A 21,726-nucleotide genomic window follows, 5' to 3' on the forward strand; every position below is an offset into this window, starting at 1 on the left:
TGCAGGTGGCCGAGTGTCCCACTATGGCCCTGATCATGTGTGTGTAGCATCTGTTGGTCACTTCAGGTGCCTCTCAGAGCTGTGTTGACTGGCTTGTTGAACCTTTCTAGTCTGGAACAACCGTGGTTGTACTTTGTGATGCTACAGTTTTTCAGTGCAAGAAGAGGGCAGCTTTAGGGGTAGTCATGCCTGTGGCTTTTGGTTACAGCAGGTCACCCACTGCTAGGTTGTGGGGTTCATCCCTGACTCCTCCTCCCACCAAACACATGGAAATATGCACCAGATAACTCCTTGGAAACAAAAAAAGTGAAAGTCATTCAGTTGTGTCTGACTCTTTGTGACTCTATGGGACTGTAGCCCACCAGGATCCCTTGTTCGTGAAATTCTCCAGGCAAGAATATTGGAGTGGGTAGCTATTCCCTTCTCCAGGGGATCTTCCTGACCCAGGGGTAGAAGCTGAATCCCCTGCATTGCAGGCAGATTCTTTACCATCTGAGCCACCAGGCAAGCCCCAGGCAACTCCTTAGCTGACCCCAGTCTCACAATATCACTGCCTCTCTGGGCATTTGGCACCACAGAACACAGGGTTTCGGATGTCTCTTTCAGATGTTTTTATATCATACCTCTGGACTTGGGCTGGCCTGGCCTGTGGGTAGTATGACTATATTCTGCCTGCTTTCTGGTCCAGTGCAATTAAGAATTTCCTCTTTATTAAGATTTAACTGGAAGATCAATCCATACTGCACTGGATTGCCCTGTTCATAAATTTCAGAAGCTGGAACTGAAAAATTAGATGTACAGTCATAATCCAAGTGGGAGAAGGACATTTACAAAGTGTTAATGGTGAAATTCTCTAAGAAGGAACAGAGTTGGGAGGTGGAGGTGAAAGAGGGCTTTCAAATTTTAGTATATACTCTATGGTTAGAGAAAGACAAACATATATTTTTATAATTTTATATTTATAATGTTTTAAACAAACAGAAAAAAAAACTTGGGAACTAAATAGAACACTGTACAGCTTTTATAGCCCTTGGACTTAGCAGGCTATAGAGAATATAGGTGCTTTAACTGGATGAAATCCAGTCTGCACACTAAGGTTGCTGATGGATGCTTTAAACCAAGAATTGGAACTGAATGAAATATTGATTTGGTTCAGGTTCAGTTCAAAGGCTACTCTGATATTCTGGTTTTGTTTCAGGTCAATAATTTTAGAAAAGGGCTTAGGTACAGTACAGTCTGGTTGAGCTTTAGAAGAAAAAACAGTTGGCTCAGTTTTATATTCAGCAAAGTAATAATTTATTCCAGGTTTTGCTTCAAGTTGCTGCTTCAAATGGAACTGTGATATCAAGGTGAAATCATTGAGTGTTGATTTTGTTTGACGTGGAGGCCTATGGTACCGTTTTGTGATTATCGAGTGAGATAATGGAGTCTTAAGCAATAAAGCTAACCCATCACAAAGTGCTTTGTTTATATTGAGATAAATGTACACAGTCAGTGTTCAGGGGGGTTTCTCAAGATGTGATATATACTGTTCATGAAGCCACGGATTAGGAATTAAGTTCTGTCATTTATCTTTGAGTGCCTTTTGTTGTTGTTTTTCTTTGAGAAATTCCCTCTGGCTCTGGACAGTTTTCCTGGGGAATTTCCACAGAATGCATTTTATGGGCTGAGAACTGGGGGAGGCCTGGGATGTTGCAGACACTCACTGATTGTAGCAAATTGAGTGTGAAGCTGATGGTAAACATTGTAAGGGAAAAGTATGTTTGGTTTTGGTTTGCTTTCCAAGTAGATACTTAAGAGAGACAGTTGAGCCACATGGTTTCCATAGACTCCTTTTTTGCAGTCTGTCTTTGCGAGGTGGTTTTCTTGTTGGGGATAGCCCTCGGCCAGTTTAAGAACTTCCCCCTTTCCCTCAATTTGCATGGTTGCATTTAGTACTGTTTCCTTCCAAGGCACCTGCTCCTCTGCAGACCAAGATGCGGGGAGGAGTCTGCAAAATATTCTTGGTGGGCTGCTGTTTCTTTCCTGGGACTACCTGATATCACAGGAAGTTATTCTATTTGAACTCTCCAGTCCGCCAATTAATTCTGACTTCCTCGGGGAGAGAGTGGTAGTGTGTGTGTGTGTGTGTGTGTGTGTGTGTGTTAGTGGAGAGTGGTTGTGTGTGTGTGTGTGGTAGTGGATGTGTGTGTGTGTGTGGTAGTGGGTGGGTGTGTGTGTGTGTGTGTTAGTGGAGAGTGGTAGTGTGTGTGTGTGTGTGTGGTAGTGGATGTGTGTGTGTGTGTGTGTGGTAGTGGGTGTGTGTGTGTGTGTGTGTGTGTGTGTGTGTAATGTCAGTCAGAGTTCCCGGGTCCTAGGGCCACCCCAACTTCCTCCTTCAGAGTCAGGGATTCTCAAAGCATGACTATTTGGGCCCTATAGTGTTCTATTAACAATGGTGAATTTGTTCCTTGATTGGCTGTTGCTGTTAATGAAACAGTAACCTAATTAATTGTAATTAGAGTGCCTCAGAGGTCTGCTTCCCTTTGAATCCATCATCAAAGAGAACATGATTCTAGTAAAGCCCCAGCATATTCCTCAACAGAAGAAAAATGTTTGCAAAAAATTCTGGGTATCGCTGCAAAGTTGGATTAGTTGAGAGCTTGCATGGTTGGTGGAGCCAGTTTACATCAGGAGCGAGGGGGTGTTACATAATCTTCCTTATACTCGTTTTCGTCAATTAACTATGACCTTTCTTGTCAAACAGAAAGACTGACAAACTATTAACTCTAAACAGCTCCTTATTGTGTCCTTTGTGTCTTTTCCCTGGAGTTGACTATTTTTGTAACTTTTCCTGGAGGGCTGCATGCTAAATTTCTTCAATGCCTAACTCCTCTTGGCTGCGCTTTGCAGGAGAAGCTGTGCCTGAGGAAGAACAGATCAGCGCTAAGGACCAGAAGACTCTAGAGCCCTGTGATAACACCCCCATCATAGACAACATTGCTCCCGTGGTTGCCGGCATCTCTGCAGAGGAGAAGGAGAAGTACGATGAGGAGATCTCCAGTCTCTACCGACAACTGGATGATAAGGTCTGTGGTCAGAGTTTATAGACCTCACGTTGGTACAAAAGCTAAAGGTAGCAGGTCCTAGACTTACTGGCTGGAAGCAGCTCAAGCCCCATGGAACCTGACATAAGAGTGAAGACTGATGTTTATGTCTGTTTTCCTAATACTTACCCTAGCTCTTTATTGGGCTGTCCTGTGTGCTAAGTCGCCTCAGTCCTGTCTGACTCTTTGCGACCCCATGGACTGTAGCCCACCAGGCTCCTCTGTCCCTGGGATTCTCCAGGCAAGAATACTAGAGTGGGGATGCCAGGCCCTCCTCCAGGGGATATTCTGACCCAAGGATTGAACCAGCATCTCTCATGTCTCCTGCATTGGCCGACGGGTTCTTTACCACTAGTGCCACTGGGGGAACTGGATTCATGGGGAATGGAAACTTTCATGGAAATTTGATTGAAAGACTGACCTCAGTAGACAGAATCTTCACATCTAGAAACTGGATGGGACCTTATCATAGCATGAGGGTGGAGGGTGAGTGAACTTTGTTTAATTCTCCCTGCTTTTCTTCTCTGGGCTTGTCTGTCACCTCTTGGAAATTCCAGCAGTGTCCCAGCTCTTGGGGCAAAGGTGGTGGCTCCCAAAACTCAAGTGTGTACTTTGATCATGGAAGGTCCTGGAATGAGGAGCCAGTAACAGCATCAGTAAGGGGCATCCTCTTGAATGAAGTCATTTGGATATGCTGATTAGGGATGTCCAATTTCTTGGCAGACTTTTGGGACTCAAAGAATCCCGTCAGTGCACAAATTGGAATAAAGGAAGAGAGATTTTGGAGAATACTATCTCACTCATCCCCAGTGAAGGTCAGGTTAGGAATCCCAGAGGCAAAGGAAATTAAATTGATGTTTCACGTGACCTTGGCATATTGCCCTTGGAATACCTAAATCCTTTCAGTTCATTTCATCCGGGTTGCTGATGTTTTTAATCTGATTTCATCTTTTCTGCTGTGGTTCAGCTCAGAGTGCTTGGGGACACCTCTGGCTTGGATAGAACAGCTTTGTTATGTTAACGTTGTCATTAATCTTACAAGCCTCTTTCTTCTGAGTAAAGCTCAGAGTCTGGCCTCACCTTTACAAGGGAAATGTGACTGCTTGCCCTAAGGAAGCTGGTTCTCTTTGTGTTTGTGGCTCTGGGAGTTTGCATTATCACCACAGTGTTAAACTGGGGTCACCTTACCCCTCGGGTGACATATTTAATAAGATATTCATGCTGTGAGAGCTGGATTAATTACTTTTTAGGCACTGGACATACTGTGACCCTTCTCTTTCTACCCAGGTATTTTATGTAAAACCTCAAACAAAGTGAGAGAAAAGGGAGATCTATAAGGAAGTGAGCAGTCTATGTGGATTTTTTTGTTTCTCCAAAGAAATGTTATTGTTGAAGCATATTGCAATTTTTTTTTCTCATTTAGAATTGAAGGGTTCGTTTTTAGTATCCCCAAAGAATCCTGGATGTGGGGTGATAACCTGATTCTGCTCTCTGTTCTCTACGAATAGAAACCAAACATGGTTGGAACTGGGATCTTTTTACCCTGGTAGCATGAGAATTTTTCATGGATCTGAGAAAACTTTAGAGTCTTGAATTCGGCGTCTGAAATGTAGGCAATGCCAGGCCTTGGCAGTTTTCAGTTGGTAGCTGGCAGAACTGACCCTGGAGCTCTGCCTCCTAATTCCCAGCCTAGGACATTTTCTGTCATATTCCTTTCCTTCAGTGTATGTTTTGAAAACCCTGGTAAGCATACATTTTGGGATTAGCATTTGTGGTCCATCACAGGGCAATGCTGAGAGATCTGGGAAAGGACTTGAGCCCCAAAGCCTCAGCCTGGTGGGGGGATACCGAAGCTTGTCATGCCATTTGTATCTCTACCCATGGATGGCTTGGGTATGTCTTACCAGGTGTCATTTTTATTTGTCCGCCTTTTAAAGGTTCTAGAAGCTATTTCATGCTTCTGATGATGTTGATGGTTTGATACTTTTAAGAATACATGAGTTGGGACAGGGCACCTTCATAGATTATTAGTGGCTGAAAGTATCTAGGTTTAGATAAGATGCTAGCCCAGGGTGCTTAGATGACTTACATTGCCTGGAGGTAGCAGAGCTACAATGAGCTTACACATCTTCTGACTCCCAGTCCAGTGCTCATCCTATTTTGGCTTTACGCCTTGAAATGAGGAACTTGTCAGTCCTAATGAATTTGTCTAGAATGTGCTGGAAGAAAGATTCTATGTGCTCTTCTTCCCAATGTCCCCTCTGTCCCTCTGTGCTGACCTTCCAGGGGTTGAAGGACAGGTCCTTTTCTAAGGCAGTGCTGTGTGATGGAAAAGCAGGCACTTTAGAGTCAGTCCTGTGGTTTAGCAATGCTGAGACCTGGGCTGATGACCCATCTGCTGAAGTTGTTTTTCTTATCTGCAACATGGAGCTCACATCTGTCACTTCAGAAGGGTGCATTGGGGAGTAAATGATTCTAGGACATAGCAGATGCTCACTAAATATTAGTTTCTTTTCTATCTTCTCCCTTTCTGTTTGTTTAAGGGAGAAGCCACATGATGGGGGTATCAGAGGGTGGTGATGCAGAGGTGGGCTGAGAGCACAGTTGTAAGACAGGCAGTTTGGCAGTGGCACTGTCTCTTATTTCCCATCACCTCTCCAGTGCTTCTGTACTGTGGGAGATGTAAGAGCAGAATTTAAGTGTAAGCAGATGTTGCACTTACAGTATTCATCGGATCATTTCACTGAGTACCGTTGCAACAAAAACAGCTTTATCGTTAAGGGTGACTGACCAGTAATCTATTGACAACTCACTTATTTCAAATACCAGAATATTTTCTGAAAAGTGCCTGCTAATCCATTATCCACAGACCAGATCTTAACAGTTGGCATCAGAGTGAGCATGTTTAAACATATTCTAAAAGATGTGCTTGAATGTATAGATATGGACTGCACAGCACATCTTCCTCTGAAAATTTTGAAAATTAAAAAAAAAAAATCACAACAGACTATGCTAATTCCTTCTTAAGGAAGGGTAAGTGCAGGTTTGGAAATGTCTCTGACATAAGCGATTCATGTTGTTACAATGTAATCCTTGGTCGTCATCCTTTCCAGACATGCTAAGGGCCCTTGATTTCTCACGGTACCTCAGAAATAACCGTCTCTCAGCTCATCACCTATTAGGAGCAAGCCCATGTCGTCAGGCTTTGAAATGAACACAGTGTAAGAACAAAGCGCTTGCACTACTGTTCTGTTTCTCTCGTGATTTATATCACTTGTAGCCATTGCTTATACGTCCCAGGGGAAGAGGTGGCAGCTCTTCCATGTTAAACTTCTTCAGTCTTTTATGTTAAGTTGTTTAATATTTGTGCGCTGAGGAACATAAACACTAAAACTGTTCCTGGTAACTGACATTCTAAGTTTATATAGCAGAAGAGAAAATATGTCCAACATAATAGTCTTCTAGTTGGGGAAATAATTTTTTTTTTTTTTGAGAGATTTCACTTACTCTGGTATAATTTCCCTAATTCGCCTGCCAGAAATCTGACTTCACGAGGAAAGCCATGAGTATTTTTTAGAACCATTAAACAGTTTTTAACTTGTAAAAACATTTTCAAAACTTCGGATTAAGATGTGCTATGGAGTCTGTATCTATACATTCAAGTGCATCTCTTAGAATCTGTTGACACAGGCCTGAGGCCAGCTGTTAAGATCTACTCCATGGATAATAGATTTCTAAGCACTTTTCAGAAAATATTCTGGCATTTGAATTTTCCTATATATAAAATAGTTGAGTTGGTGTTAAAAAGTTCAGTAGGAACACGATCTCCCTGAACAGAGAAATAAGCCCAAAAGATGTTCTACACAAAGGAAAAGGAGACCCAGATCTCATAATATTAATGGTAGAATTTTCTTGCTCCGTGGAAAGCATCAGGCTGTGATGCTGGTTAACCTGATTTAAGTGGATGAACTGACACAAGTGAACAGGCAGGAGAGTATCCTGGGGAAAACTGAGGTCCCGCACCCCGGCCCTTGAATTTACCCTCTAACCCCCACTCTGGAAAAGGAGGAAAGCGCGGCACAGGTTGGTGTCTGAGGGCTGCTGGTGGAAACACCTGGGCAGCTCCTGGCACAAAGAGGAGCACTGAACTGGATTGAACTCTGCTTGGGGTTTAGACCCCAAAAGCGTCATCACACAGGATGTTCTCTTGTTCCTAAGGGAGAGGCACGTGGGAAGCCGCGCTGTCTTTCTGCACAGGCTATGCTTCACAATTTCCTTTGAACTCATGAAAACCTTTGTAACCAAGATTGAATCTCATGCAGTTAGGCGCTGGCCGCCTGCCGCTTTGGACCACATCTAGGGGGAGGGGAGAGGCGAAGATGCTTACGCTGGGCCGTAGGAGGCGGTAGCTCTGGCTTTTGTGGCAGCAACACCTAGTGGCAGAAGCTGAGAGCAAGAAGAGTGAATTAGCCTGTGGGGAGATCCTTTTCCACTTCAGTGACACACCAGAAACGAAGCAATCATGTTTCTGCATGCCAACTTCCTTGAGGTTTTTTCAGACTGGTAAGAAATTTAGCTCCTAATCAAAGGCAGCTCTCTAATGCCAAAGATGAATTCTCTAGTAAATGTTTCCTAGTCTAAGTAAGAGGTTTGAAGTGGAAATACTGGTCCCTTTCAGCTGTCGCATGGCAGTGTTCCCCCTCACGGACGTGTTTGACAAGGTTTGGGACATGTACCTGTTACAGTACAAGTGGTTAGAGATTCACTCCGTAATTTTTTGAGCTAGGAATTCACTGTTAACATCTTTGAGTTGGAAGGGATAACTCCAAGTCCCTTTCAGTTTCCAAGCCCTACATCGCTGATTGCTGGATGAGAAGGAATTAAGTTGAATGTGGAGGATATTGATTTTCTCAGAATATCTAAATGTTTCATCGGCTGAGAAAGGTGGGTGATGTGGATTTGAACCAGTCTCTCATCTGTGAGGAGGCACCACACCATTTGCTTCATCTTATTAGCAAGCTTACAGCTGGCATCCTGGTATCTGACTGCCATCCATCGAGAAACCAGGCTATCAAAAATGACATAACTAACCACAAAAAATTAAACATGATGTTTCGTTTCAGGATGATGAAATTAACCAACAGAGCCAGCTGGCTGAAAAGCTAAAGCAACAGATGTTGGATCAGGATGAGGTAAAGAATGCAATAAATTTTTTTTTGGCAAAGTTCTTTTATGACTGTCTGTTGTGGCTATTCCAGAAATTTAATATGCAAAGAATTTTTAAAAAAAATCACTGAATCGTGGAAAATTCTTGGTAGATTTCCTTTCAGTGGCTGCTAAAAGCTGATTTTAGCTGAAGTTAGAAAGTAAATGTCTGACTTGGTAGAGCTCTAGGGTTTTGAGAGTAAGTAACTGGTTGGTACACAATCTATGACAAGCAGAGACAGAGGAGCTTGGTAGTGGGGCGAGGATGATCCTACTTCGTCATACCCAGGGCCCAGCACTCCTGGTTCATTCCATTTCAGCCTTTTCTCAGCTTTGCAAATCAGGTAACTCAGGTCTTTGATATACACCATGTTCTTGTGCTGTCTTGTAGGGAAAAAAAATACTCAAAGAACAAATATAGAATGCAGAGAAGAGGAAAGCACAGAAGACAGGGGTCCAAGCACTGTGTTAGTATATATGTGATACACTTACAAGGAGGCAAATTTTTTTCAGTCTCTCCCTGGATGGCACTCAATTCTGTAGTAGGTGTCTTTATTATGTTGTATTTTTGCCAAGTATTTTACAAACAGGAACCTAAGCAAAGAGCAGATTGCCAATCTATCAAATACAGAGGGTTCGTAATTCCCTTGCTGAGGGCCTAAGTATGTCTTCTCTTTTGTGCTTTAGGGTGTTTTCTGCTTTGTTGCTAAAATGCTATGGATTGGCTCATATGATACAGTTATAGCAAGTGGCCATGGTTCATGGCCCCAGTCCCACCCCTCTCATAGACGTAACACACTCTCTTACCATTTTCTTCTCTTCCTCTTTGTTGCCCTTCATCTCTTTAGAACAGTGATTATGCCCTCTGTGCAAACATTTCTCTTGGCAGGAACCATATGTAATTGATTTTCCTCTTAACTACAGTTGAGTCTTCCATTTGTTTAGTGTTTCCTGCCCTCTCCCTCCCATTCTGTTGCTGTGCATCTCCAACTTGGTACAACTGCTGTGATAAGCTTTCCTTTTTGTTACACTGAAGACTCTTACTGTTTTTCTATACTGTCAAGACAGTATCTGTTCACTATAGGCAAATCAGAAAATACAGTAAGCACAAAAGTAATAAAGGTATCCATAAGGTCAGTCATTCAGGTTTTACTAGTGTTAATGTGGGGGGCGAATTCTTCTGTAGTCGATGATGAATATTAAGAAAAATTAGGGACTGCTCTCTTATACTGTTTTGATTGACTCTGAAATCGACCAGTTTACAATGTGAAAAAAATGATGATAGTAAAAAGCCATGTAAGTATTATTATATCCTTGGAAATTACTCCTCCTCATCCTTTGTTCAACATGTGGAATAGCCAGTCAGCTAGAAAGTGTGGTGATTCTTGATCTGTAATCAGTTCTTGGAATTAAGCTTATGCAGCTTTAAATAAGAAAGAAACAGAAAGAGAAACATATTTTCAAGACAACATGCTGTTTTTTCATTTAGCATATGGCTATATAGTATGGTTTCCAGTTATCCTGAGCTTTTTCAATTTATTTTCTCTAATCTTTGGGTAGAGCACTGAACATAAACCTTTAAACATTTGAGTCACCAATTCCATACCATCTAATTTCCCCAGCTTTTAGCTTCCACGAGAAGAGACTATGAGAAGATTCAGGAGGAGCTGACACGTCTCCAGATTGAAAATGAGGCAGCCAAAGATGAGGTGAAAGAAGTTCTCCAAGCTCTGGAGGAGCTGGCTGTCAATTATGACCAGAAGTCACAGGAAGTGGAGGACAAGACCAGGGCCAACGAGCAGCTGACAGACGAGCTGGCCCAGAAAACGGTTGGAGCATTTGTGTGTGGGGGCGGGACTTCCTCGGGTGCCATTCCTGTACTTTTATTGATATTTACTGACAAGACACTGCAAAGCATGGCAGTTGGCTGAGTGGTTTTTCAGTGTTAGGCACAAATGCATTCTTTGAAATCCTCCAATAACTGAAATAGTTTGTGTAAGTGACTTGTCCACTTGCCCCAGATCTTCATGTCAGGTCTGTTTTGTATCTAGGGGATTTGTAACACTAGAAGTGATGCCTTGTAGGATACTCAAGAAAGTGCAGACTTTGGAGCCAGAAAAATCCTAGTTAGAAATCTGACTTTACAACCGTTAAGCCTTAGTCGAGACATTTAACACTTTAGTGTTCATTTCCTTATTTGTAAAAATGGTGATGATAACATGTTCCTTTCAGGGCATGGGAATTAGTGACTGTTGACGTAAAGCACTTAGCGTGAACCTGTGCATATGCTACAGTATCAGCAAATAAATCCCCAAACATTGTATTGACAGTGGAGCGTGCAAGGCATAAAGTTCACTCTTCCTGTTTACACCTTCCTGAATGCAGCCCATTCCTTCCCCAGTGCTGCTTGTCCTCACCTAGGACCTAGCAGTCCTGGTTTGTCTGTTGTCCTGTTTTTCAGCAAGTGCTTTGATCTGCACGTTTCCTAATTTTCAGACTCCCAGCGAGAGATGCTGCTGGTTCTGCACAGAGAGCTAATGGCAGAGGGCCAGTGAGCATTTGGTGAGGTGGCTGCTGGTGGAACATGTCCATTTTCGCTTTTTCTACTTGGAAGATGGGCGGTGGGCAGCCGAGTGGCTGTAACCAGCTGCCCTTGGCACCTCAGTCCAATGGCCTGGTATCATGGGATTGTGCCCAGCCTGCTTGGTGGAAAACCACCATCCTCCCAGCAAGGGGAAGTAGCAGATGGTGCAGGAAAGTGCCGATCTGTTGACCGTAGATGCTGCGGATGGAAAACGCTGCTTATTCCATACATTCAGCTGCATGTAGGAAGGCTTTTTAATGTTTCCCAAGATAGGAACTACTGCTTCTGTGGATTTTGAAAACAAAATGAAATAAGCAGTGGCAATGCCTAAATAAAAACAAAAATGAAAAATAGAAAAACAAAGCAGAAGTTACTTAGGAAAGAAGGAGACTTAGATTTTTCAGGGCTTACTGTTTTCTGCAAGATTTTTTCACTAGTCTGTGGTATATTTGCTTCCCAAAACAATGAAACGGTTTCCATGATACAAGTTTTATTTTCTGTCAGACCAAAGTACTACTAGACTAGTTTAGAGTACTATTTTTAGTTTGATTATTAAGAAATACTTGAGTAAAATAGTTGCATATGGAAGAATTACATAAATGTCTTTGCATTAACCTTTACAATTCCATAATTTATGCAGATTATTTTCTCTTTTGGCTGAGTTAATACCAAGAAACCAAAAGATGGCAAATTTGTTGATGTTGAGAGTTTAAGTTAGGTAGTTAAAAATATATGCATATTGGTAGTGTACATGAAGAATGGGAAAGGGATGAATTTGTTAATGTTTGGTAGTAAAATGGGGCTTCTGGTATGTGTATTTAGAAACCATCTCCTGTTGAACCAGACTAAATTTGAAGTGATGAAGGGTGTCCAGTTCTGGTTCACTGTGAAGATGGGAAGACTTTTTCTTCGTTGTTCTCTAAACTCACTAATGTCCCTTTGGGCCTTCCAGACCCATCTGTTATGAAGTCAGATGGGAATTTGGAAATGGTCCCAGGGAGCAGGTTTGTTTGGAAGTGGAGGTGGAGACATTTGCAGGTATGTTTATATCCTGAAGAATGTGGACTGAAACAGAACATCTGGTAGGTAGGATTAGATGTGATTACACATTATAAACATAAGGACTCCTTTTGAGCTTTATTTATTTTTAATAACTTATTCCACTGACCTGGAAATTATCATCTGATATGCAGACAAATGACATATCAGGCCAAGACAACTTCCTCTTCTATCAGAGAATGCAGAGGTATACCATAGTTTGGCTTAAAAGGACTCCTGTTGAAATTACATGAAAGGATAAAAGAATTCCACCCTACATGATGTTTTCTTGATGATGCTGTGTGTATGAAGTTGATGGGTGGCCCTTTAAAGCTGTTGTTAAAATGTGTGTTTCAGACTACACTGACAACCACGCAGAGAGAACTGAGCCAGCTGCAGGAGCTGAGTAATCATCAGAAGAAAAGGGCCACCGAGATCCTGAATCTGCTGTTGAAGGATTTGGGGGAGATAGGAGGAATCATTGGTACCAACGACGTGAAGACTGTAAGCCAGCCCTTCTCTTATCCTCGCTACCTTCCCTTATAATGGCACGATTCTGAGCAGGCGGAGTCTGTGTTTCTTCTCCTAAGTATCCAGTGCTTAGCATCTGTTGTGTGCTTGATCATATTTGAATGAATGAATGAAAGGCTGATTGAATGACTAAGTAAATTATTATTTTGGTTGAAGAGAAAAAATTACCTTTCAGTTATAGGAAATGTCCTCTGATCTTGGTTGGCCTTCTGTGAGTTGGCTTAGTCCTCAGAATTATATGCCAGTGTCACAGAGCTTTGGGATTGGATAGATTAAACAAAAGGTTCTACTCAGAAATGTTTCTCCTTTTTTTTTTAAAAAAAGTTATCTATTTATTTTTGGCTATACTGGGTCTTTTTTTGCCGTGCATGGGTTTTCTCTAGTTGCAGTGAGCAGGGGTTACTTTCTGGTTGCACACTCTAGGTGCATGGTCTTCAGGAGTTGTGGTCCCCAGGCTTAGCTGCCCTGCAGCATGTGGGATCTTCCCAGACCAGGATTGAACACGTGTTCCCTGAATTGCAAAGTGGTCTCAACCACTGGACCACCATGGAAGCCCTCTCCTTTTCTATGAAAATACAACAGAATGAAGGTTCCCAATCAATCAGTATGAATTAGGAAAGCTTTCAGCTAGAAATAAGAGGATTCTAATGGTGGCTTAATAAAATAAAGCCATGTTTATTATTCACAGTATAAGAAGTATAGAATCTTGTTATTCAGGTTGTGATCTGCATCACCTGGGAACTTGTTCTAACTAGAGACTCTCAGGCCCACCTCAGACCTACTGAATTAGAAGCTGCATTTTAACAAGAGTTCCCAGGTCATTCCTATGCTTCTTGAAGTTTTAGAAGCAACTTTTGGTGCAGGATCTCAACAATGTCAAGGAGCCAGGTCTTTATTTTCTTTATGTTTTCCTCAGCCTATGACCTTTCACATCTGTAGATTTTTGTCTCTTGGTAGCAAGATAGCTTCTGTAGCACCAATCATCATGTCTGAGGCAGGACGGGCTGTAAAGCAAGACAGCTTTCATCCAGGAGAGAACTATATCCCAGAAATCCCCAATAGGCATCCCCTTATACTTTAGAGAGGCCAGAATTGGGTCACATGGTCACCCCAAGCTGCAAGGGAAGCTGGGAAAGCAAAGAGAAACAGTTTTACTACAATGGGCTTAAACCAACCATGAGTAACCCCTGGGGTGGTGTACATTGATGCCATCGATAGCAAGGTTATAAGGGACATGGCATAAAGTTGACTATGAGTTTAGGAATACAGGGAAACAAGAATAAATACTGCTATCAATCAAGAACAATTTGCCACAAAATAGACAGGACATTGGAAAAATAAGAGCGACATCAAACAAAATAGCTCTCTTGAGGTATAATTGCCATAAAATAAGCTGCATGTATTTATTTATTTGGCTGTGGTAGGTCTTAGTTGCCACAGGCAGGATCTCAGTTTTGGCATGCAGGGTCTCATTCCCAACCCAGGCCCCCTGCATTGAGCGTGTGGAGTCTTACCTACTGGGCTACCAGGGAAGTCCCAGCTGCACATAAAGTATAGAGTTTGAGAAGTTTTGACATATGTGTACATTCATGAAACCATCATCCCCACAATAAGATAATGAGCATGCCTGCCACCTTCAAAAGTATGTGGGGCCATTTCTGGTCTCTCTAGTCTATTTCAGTGATCTAATCTTTATACCAGTACCATAATATTTTGATTATTGTTGTTGTTCAGTTAATTACTATAGATTTATATGAACTCAAGACTTTCTGTGGAGTAGCCATTGACAAACATGTGTGGATTTTATCAAGCCAGGGAATAGTGTTATAGTATTAAACTTCTACCTCAAAGGTTCTTAAAACCAAATTCTTGGAGTTTAGCCTGTTAGCCTTTAAAAGACCGAACTCTACTTCAGTCTGCTTTGGAGGAACACTCAGGTTTTGAGTTGGGATTGTTAAATACTAGACAGGCCTCCCCAAATTACTTTGGTTTATGGACATTTCTGGGAACCATTGAAAGCTCTTCTTAGGTGGTATAACAGATCGAGGTATCGAGCATATGAACTCTTGTAAACCCAATCGTTCTTTCATAGAACCTCTATTGTAACTGAATATTTCATGAATCTTTGCAAACGAATCTAATTTTAGCGTAGAATTCTCCGGTACTATAAGATTAACCCTATTAAGTTCCAGTTCGGTGATTTTATATTTGAGGATTTATTTTTAGACGCATATGTTGGTGTTGAGCTATAAACTTCTGAGGTTGGGGTGATTAAATGGTCCTTGCAATATGAAGGTGCAGTTGATTTATGGGAACTTGGCGCCTGCTGCTGATAATGATAAAGGAAGATATTTTTATTCCAAGTTCTAAAATAGAGCTGATGAAAAATGCTAATGAAATCAAGGAGTGTCTGGGTGCTTTGGAATTAAAAAAAGAGAGCCCTTACCTTTGGGAATATGAAGTATGATTGAGATTATTTTTAAGTACTTTGAATATTTTAAAGATATTTTTGAATTCCAGACATTGGATGCCCTAGTTAATTTCATTGATAGCTAGTTAATTTCACTGATAACTCTCACTTAGATAGCATCACATTCTGCTTTTTCCCTTACAATTATGATTTAGTTCGTAATTGTAAGGAAAAAATTCATCATGGCAATGGGCATTAAAGAGGAGTAATTATGTGACTTTGGGCAAGTTACTTTATTTATCTGGGTTTCATATTCCTAATTTGTAAAATGATAAGATGAGTCCATATTATCTTGAAGATGGTCAGCCCAGGAATTGCATGAGTTATGCATATATTTCTTAGATCTATCACTGTGGGTACAGATACTTTTCTTATTGGCGATGAGTATTCAGTTGATATAATTCTTTTGATCTAAAAAATGAGATCAAGGAAATGTTTTTTGGTGATCTTGTGTTTTTAATCCTAAAAATCCTATTCAGCCCCCATGGTGGTGTTCTGGGGCGAGAGGGAAAAGATGGCTGTTTGAGTCTTTCTCAGCCCTCAGTTCTAGGATACAGCAGGCCTGAACAGCAAAGAAACAGAAGAACTCATATTTCTCCGGCTCAGTCATGTCTGGGGGCATTTTCAGAGTCCAGGCAATACTTAAGTCAACAAAACGAGATGAGAGCAGCAAATGACGAGATGAGCCTGGTGTTGACTTTATCCAGGTTTACTAGTGAGCCTCTTCTTTTCATGTTCCAATGTCACCGGTCTTTCTTTAAGGCAGAGATTTCTAGATTTCTAGCCACAAGCAGAATAACAAGTTGAGGTTGAATAAACGAAATGGATTGGATTAGCTGCCGAGTTTTCTTCCAACCTCAGGTCTAGCTGAGGTGGAGATGAAGAAGTTCAAGCAGGTGAGAGAGACCCCAGGCCCCACCTCCATGAGGGACCTGGCTGTGGCTGGGCCAGAGATGCAGATAAAACTGTTCCGGATCCTGGGCCTGAAGTCAGCCTTCATCACTGATAGCTCCCGTCTCATCAACTTCTTCAGCACAGCCTGGGCTCTGCTGGGGCTAGGGTGTGAGTTCCAGTCCCCACAGAATGGTGGCTGGGGTCCTCACCTCCAAGAGGGCTTGCTTCTTCATTCACCTCCTGCTCCTCAACCTCTTGGAAGCAACTTTATCATCTCTGTGCTGCACTTGTAAATAAAACTGACATTTCTAGACGCTTTTTTTAATAAGGATTTTTTAAGTCCCGTTATGACTTTGTAGGGCTTTGGTTGCTCAAGCAGTAAAGAATCTTCCTGCAGTGCAGGAGACTCAGGAGACGGGGTTCGATCCCTGAATTGGGAAGATCCTCTGGACAAGGAAATTGCAACCCACTCCTGTATTCTTGCCTGAAGAATCCCATGGACAGAGGAGCCAGGCGGGCTGCAGTCCATGAGGTCACAACAGAGTTGGACACAACTGAGTGACTAAACAGCAACAATAAATGACTTTTTAGGTCTTAGAATGTGAACAGTCACTTCCCTTCCCTTTTACTTGGCCTAGAAATGGCACCTCGGATGACTGCTCTGTGCTTTAGAGACGTGGGAGGGGTGATTCCTGTACAGGCAGATGGAAGGGGAGGCAGTCTCTTCTGCTGAATTAGTCATCCACACTGGGCCTCATAGTCTAGTACATACGTTTCAGTCACTGTCAGACCCAGAGGAGAGTTATTAAATAATCCTACAGCAGCAAACTCTGATTCTTCTTTTTAAAATAACAGTATACTGGAATTACTGAAAACTCTGAACTTACTTGACTGTATACATGAGCTCATAAGCAGTAAGAAACCTTGCAGTTAATATTTGCTTGGAGTACTGTGTTGTTTTTTTTTTTTTCCCCATAGGGAAAAAAATTCAAAATCTACTGATTCAAAATCTCCTTTTTGACCTCCTGGAATAAGTGTAGGCTTCAGAAGTTATGGTTCTGGTTTAAGGGAAGAAATACCCAGTTCTAACTTTGGAAAATGCCCATTATAGTATTTTTTTTTCTACTCATCTCCAATTCGGATGTCACCTGGGCATAGAACACAATGTGCCCTCAGCTGAAGAACGTCTTAGAGGAGGACGTGTTCCCTTCCCACGACACCCTAACTCGGTTCAGCCATGTTCTACCCCCAGGAGCTGGTATAGGTTGTGAATTCCACACAAAAGAGATGGATGTCCCCTTACCTTTGTACAGAAAAACAATACACAGGGTACACTTGGTCAGGCTAAAGAATGAGTTTCTCATCTCTGTACCATGTTGGACTGATCACCAAGACAGAAGGATAAAACTGAATTTAAAGATTTGGGGTTTTCTCATCTGTTATCTCCATGATACTGGATTATGAAAGGAGTGTAATGAGTGGTATTGGTAGGCAAATCGCTGGCAGTCAGAAATGTAACTGATTAGTAAGAACCTCTGTTAAAGTAAGGGGCTTCCCTGGGGGCTTAGCTGGTAAAGAATCCACCTGCAATGCAGGAGACCTGGGTTTGATCCCTGGGTTGGGAAGATCCCCTGGAGAAGGGAATGGCTACCCACTCCAGTATTCTGGCCTGGAGAATTCTGTGGACTGTATTGTCCATGGGGTTGCAGAGAGTTGGACATGACTGAGCGACTTTCACTTTGACTTCTGTTCAAGTAAGATGGAGTCAGATGTTGATACTTGTGGATTTTCTTGCTGTGAACCTGGACTCTGAATTGTGTTGATTGACCCTGAGACATTTAACAACATTGTCGGGGAATTTTTAGGGGAAGGTTGACACCAGATTACAGGCACTCAGCTCTGTCCAGTGTACTTTTTACCTGCTGCCAATTTTCAGGGTTGATAGACCACTCCGTGTTCCTAGCTCTTAAATGTTTGCTGAAAAAAATAGTCATACGATGAGTTAATGACAACAATAATGACAAAAGTGGGCAGATGGAGTGTATTGTGAAACATCAAAAAACAGAGTTGGGATGACTGTCTTAGAATAACTGAAGCCTCTGTTCATGGGATGGGTACTGGAGAGGGCTCTTATTTTCTCCTGAGGTGCTAGGATGCCCTCTGGTGGTTAAACAAAATATTCGCAGTTACTTTGCTCCTCAGGGCCATCAATTCTGCCATCTCAGCAAATGGGCTGCATTATTTGTATCCTGTAGAGCTCTGAAAATTAGACAACAAACATGAGATGGTGCAAGGATTCTGGTTGTCAGAATCTCTTCTTCTAAAGGTGAATTTAGACTGTTATTCTCAGGTGATCTTAACTAAGTGAGATTCCTGTGTGCTTGGAAGAGGCAAGAAAACATTGGTCGTAATGAGAAGTCATTCAGGAAAACTTTCATCCAGAGGTATTTCTGGTGATAGCACGTTCTTGTTCATTAGATTCTTTAATTGAGAACTATATAGAAAATCCTCTGTATTACAACCTTTGCTTATAGAAACATGTTCAAGTTCTTAGACTGCTTGTTTCTCTGGATAGCAGACTGTAGAGAACATAATTGAAGTTTTGAATGATTTCTTTTGGGACACAGGATCACCTTTAGGAACATTGGGTTTTGCTGCCCTTCCAGAAAAGTAAGGAACACCTCTTCAGACTTATCTCTTTTTAAAATTTCAACATCTTTTTCTGCTGATATCACCTCTTTCATTCTAGAAAATCAATTGCAATGAAAAACCTGGTTAATTGAAGATTATGTTAGTTGAGGTGTTTTATTGGAAGTTTTATCCAAGGTTTCAGAGAACTTGGGATTGAACCTATAGTTCAGCTTGTGGTTCTCAGCTTGTGGTCCTGCGATTAGGGATTCCTAACCCAGAAATCCACAGACATCCCCATGGACAGGTTTCAGGGCGCTGTGAACCTCTGGCGATCGTAGGCGTCACTGAGTGGTTCCCTCCTGTGCTCAGCTGGCAGATGTGAACGGAGTCATTGAGGAGGAATTCACCATGGCCCGGCTGTACATCAGCAAGATGAAGTCGGAGGTCAAGTCTCTGGTGAACCGCAGCAAACAGCTCGAGAGTGCCCAGATGGACTCCAACAGGAAGATGAATGCCAGCGAGCGGGAGCTGGCAGCATGCCAGCTGCTCATCTCCCAGGTAGGCCACCCCTTTGTTCCTCTGGAAATATGTTTCCTCCACGTGCTTACTGGGGCTGATGGTGCCTAATAGGGACAGCTGATGGACTTGTCCGTGACCTCCCAGGCAGCGACCGGCCAGGCTTATTCTTAAGGCTAGGTTTAGTTGTACAAATTATATGAATTACCTTCAGTCTTTTTTTTTTAAGGGATGTGTCTACATATCTTTATCTAGCTATTTATAAATAAGTAGATAGGTAGGTAGGATAGATAGTGATGTATAATGAGTGGGAAAGATTCAGTTCGGTTCAGTGGCTCAGTCGTATCTGACTCTTTGCCACCCCATGGACTGCTGCACGCCAGGCTTCCCTGGAAAAGTGGAAAAGATTGGGTGGCATCTAAAACAGCTCTCAGCTAAGGCAGCATTCTTTGATCCTTTAGTCTCTACGACAGATCCAGTTTAATACGGGGCAGCAGAAACCGCCACCACTACCGCTACTGCTGTTACTGGTGGCAGTAGCAGGAAACATTTTACTGAGTGCTTCCAGTGTACTGTGTACTGTGTTAAGCACTTGACGTGCATTCTCTCACTTGATCTGTAGAAAAATTCTGATAGGCAGGTGTTCTGATTGTCCTTGCTTTTTAGATAAGGAGAATGAGACTTGAGAGATTAAATATACTGTCCAGACTCACATAGACAGTGAAAGGCAGAGCTGGAACTCAAACCTTTGTTTGAGTCCCTTCAAAGCCTTGAAGGGATTTTCAAGCCCCAGTGATGAGGTACTCTTCTGTCCATTAGAAAGCATTTTCATTTTAGCATGGTGGTTTCAGAAAACAGCAGCCTCGTTTCTGGTCTGCCACTGTACCTGAGGCTGGTGTTTGGGTTTGCGGCTTCTGTGAGTGGTCGAGAGTGTGCTGCTCACTGCCTCAGCCCAGGCGTTAAAATAGCTAAAGTCATTTGGGGAGAGCAGATACCAGCGTGTAATGGCACATCAGACAGCGCTGAGAAGCAGACGAGAGCACACTTCATCCTGTATGCTTTTAAACACAGGAATGTGTCATCATACAACCATCTCCAGCCTCGTCTCCCACTGTAGTCATCTAAGAGATGCAGATTAAAGCATCAAGTTTCCATTTTATAAATAACATAGCAGGCAAAGAAGTGTTTAAGAGATTAGTCAGTGCTAGTGTGTAATACTGAAATTTATATACATTGTTGAGAAAAGTGTAATTTGGTCAGTCCCTTTGGAAAGCACCTTGGAAGTCAAAACCCATTAAAGTGTAAGTATACTTTGGCCAGTAACTTCACTTATAGCATTTTTCATTGTTAATGAAAGTGAAAATTTTTCATTTCATATGGTATTATCATTCCCTGATTTAAAATATTAGCACTTACATGGAAGATGTTGATTGAAGTATTACTTTCATTTTAATAAAATAGGCAACTATTTATTGATAGACTAATAACATAAAGTTACGTGGAAGGATATTATGCAGCTCTTACCAAAAATGTATGAAACTTAGTCATTTGGAAAGTATAATTATATAAAGTTAAATAAAAATGGAAATGCCGAGTGACAGATCTATGCTATACCTTGCAACTTGGTAAAATATGCACTTGTATAGATAAGACCAGGAATATAGAGGGAAAATACCTGATAGCGTGGTTTATGGGTGACATTTCTACTACTTTTTCTGGATTTGCTGGACTCTTCGGCATTTTTATAATTTATGAAAATTGAGAAGAAAAATGATAAACATTAGGGCATAGTACACTTCAGGTCTGATTTCCAGGTCACCTGTTACTCTGAGAGCATGTGCTTCTGAAGCACTCTGTCCCTAACATTTGAAGGCCAACGCACGTGCACAGACAGAGGCCCCGCGGCCCAAAGCCCACTATCTTTCCTTCCATCTGGACACATCAGCCTCCCTGTCCAAGTCAGGCCCCTTCCGCACGTTCTGTGAGCTGATGGAGCTGTGCAACTGTGTCAGCTGTAATCTATGTAAATGGGTGATGGAAGCTGCATTGCTGCTCCTGGGGGTGACCTTAGGGTCACTAGAGTAAGGACTCGTTTTCCAGACTCACTGTGATCTAGAAGAGGATGTGGGTTCTGGGTGGGCACGCTCCCTTGGCATAGAACTTTGCCCCGTAGTCTGGGGTACAGGCAGAGGACTGCCCAAGTAGGGTGCTCTAAAGTGTCAGGCCCAGGACTGGGGCCCCAGTTGCCCAGATCTTCAGAGTGACACACACTTCAGGTGTATGAGATTGGAGTCAAGAATATTAGGATGGTTTGGGGTTAAAGAATAACCGTGTTGGTTAGACAGTGCTTTCTGCATTAGCAACAAATACAGTTTTCCCTTAGGTGCTATTTTGTACTCTGCCACAATTTACACAAAACCAAAGATTTAGTCATTATTACCTGGGGTTCAAAAGTAAGAAAAACCTTGTTTGTTTATTTTCTGACGTGATCTAAGGAGCCTGACAAAATATTTCCAGCTAAAATGCTATTATCTCCTTTGTTTATACTCATCCTTGTCACCAAAAGCTATCTTATAAAATACCTGCTCCAGCAAAGTCCCATTTCCCAGAGGTTATTTCATTACATTAGAGCTCCATCTCCAGGGTCCTCCTGGCTAAATATGATCCATGTAGATACGGGGGAGGAGGCGTCTGCATATTTCCATCTGCCTGGAGGGGACTGCTGTTCCTGTTCAGTTACAAGCTCTCATTCCTTCATTCATTCCTTCACT

At 42.1% G+C, this 21,726-nt stretch overlaps 1 protein-coding gene across 1 annotated transcript in view; it reads left to right on the top strand.

Moving 5' to 3' along the window:
• Window positions 1-21,726, top strand: part of KIF5C (kinesin family member 5C) — a 153,993-nt gene that overhangs the window by 97,876 nt on the left and 34,391 nt on the right. The window contains exons 12-16 of the mRNA XM_043488177.1: window positions 2,893-3,068; window positions 8,210-8,278; window positions 9,914-10,120; window positions 12,271-12,417; window positions 18,809-18,997. Of these exons, the coding sequence (XP_043344112.1) occupies window positions 2,893-3,068; window positions 8,210-8,278; window positions 9,914-10,120; window positions 12,271-12,417; window positions 18,809-18,997 (788 nt within the window). The remainder of the gene's footprint in view (window positions 1-2,892; window positions 3,069-8,209; window positions 8,279-9,913; window positions 10,121-12,270; window positions 12,418-18,808; window positions 18,998-21,726) is intronic.

This window comes from Cervus canadensis, chromosome 15 (assembly GCF_019320065.1).
Source record: "Cervus canadensis isolate Bull #8, Minnesota chromosome 15, ASM1932006v1, whole genome shotgun sequence".
Taxonomy (NCBI): Eukaryota; Metazoa; Chordata; class Mammalia; order Artiodactyla; family Cervidae; genus Cervus; species Cervus canadensis.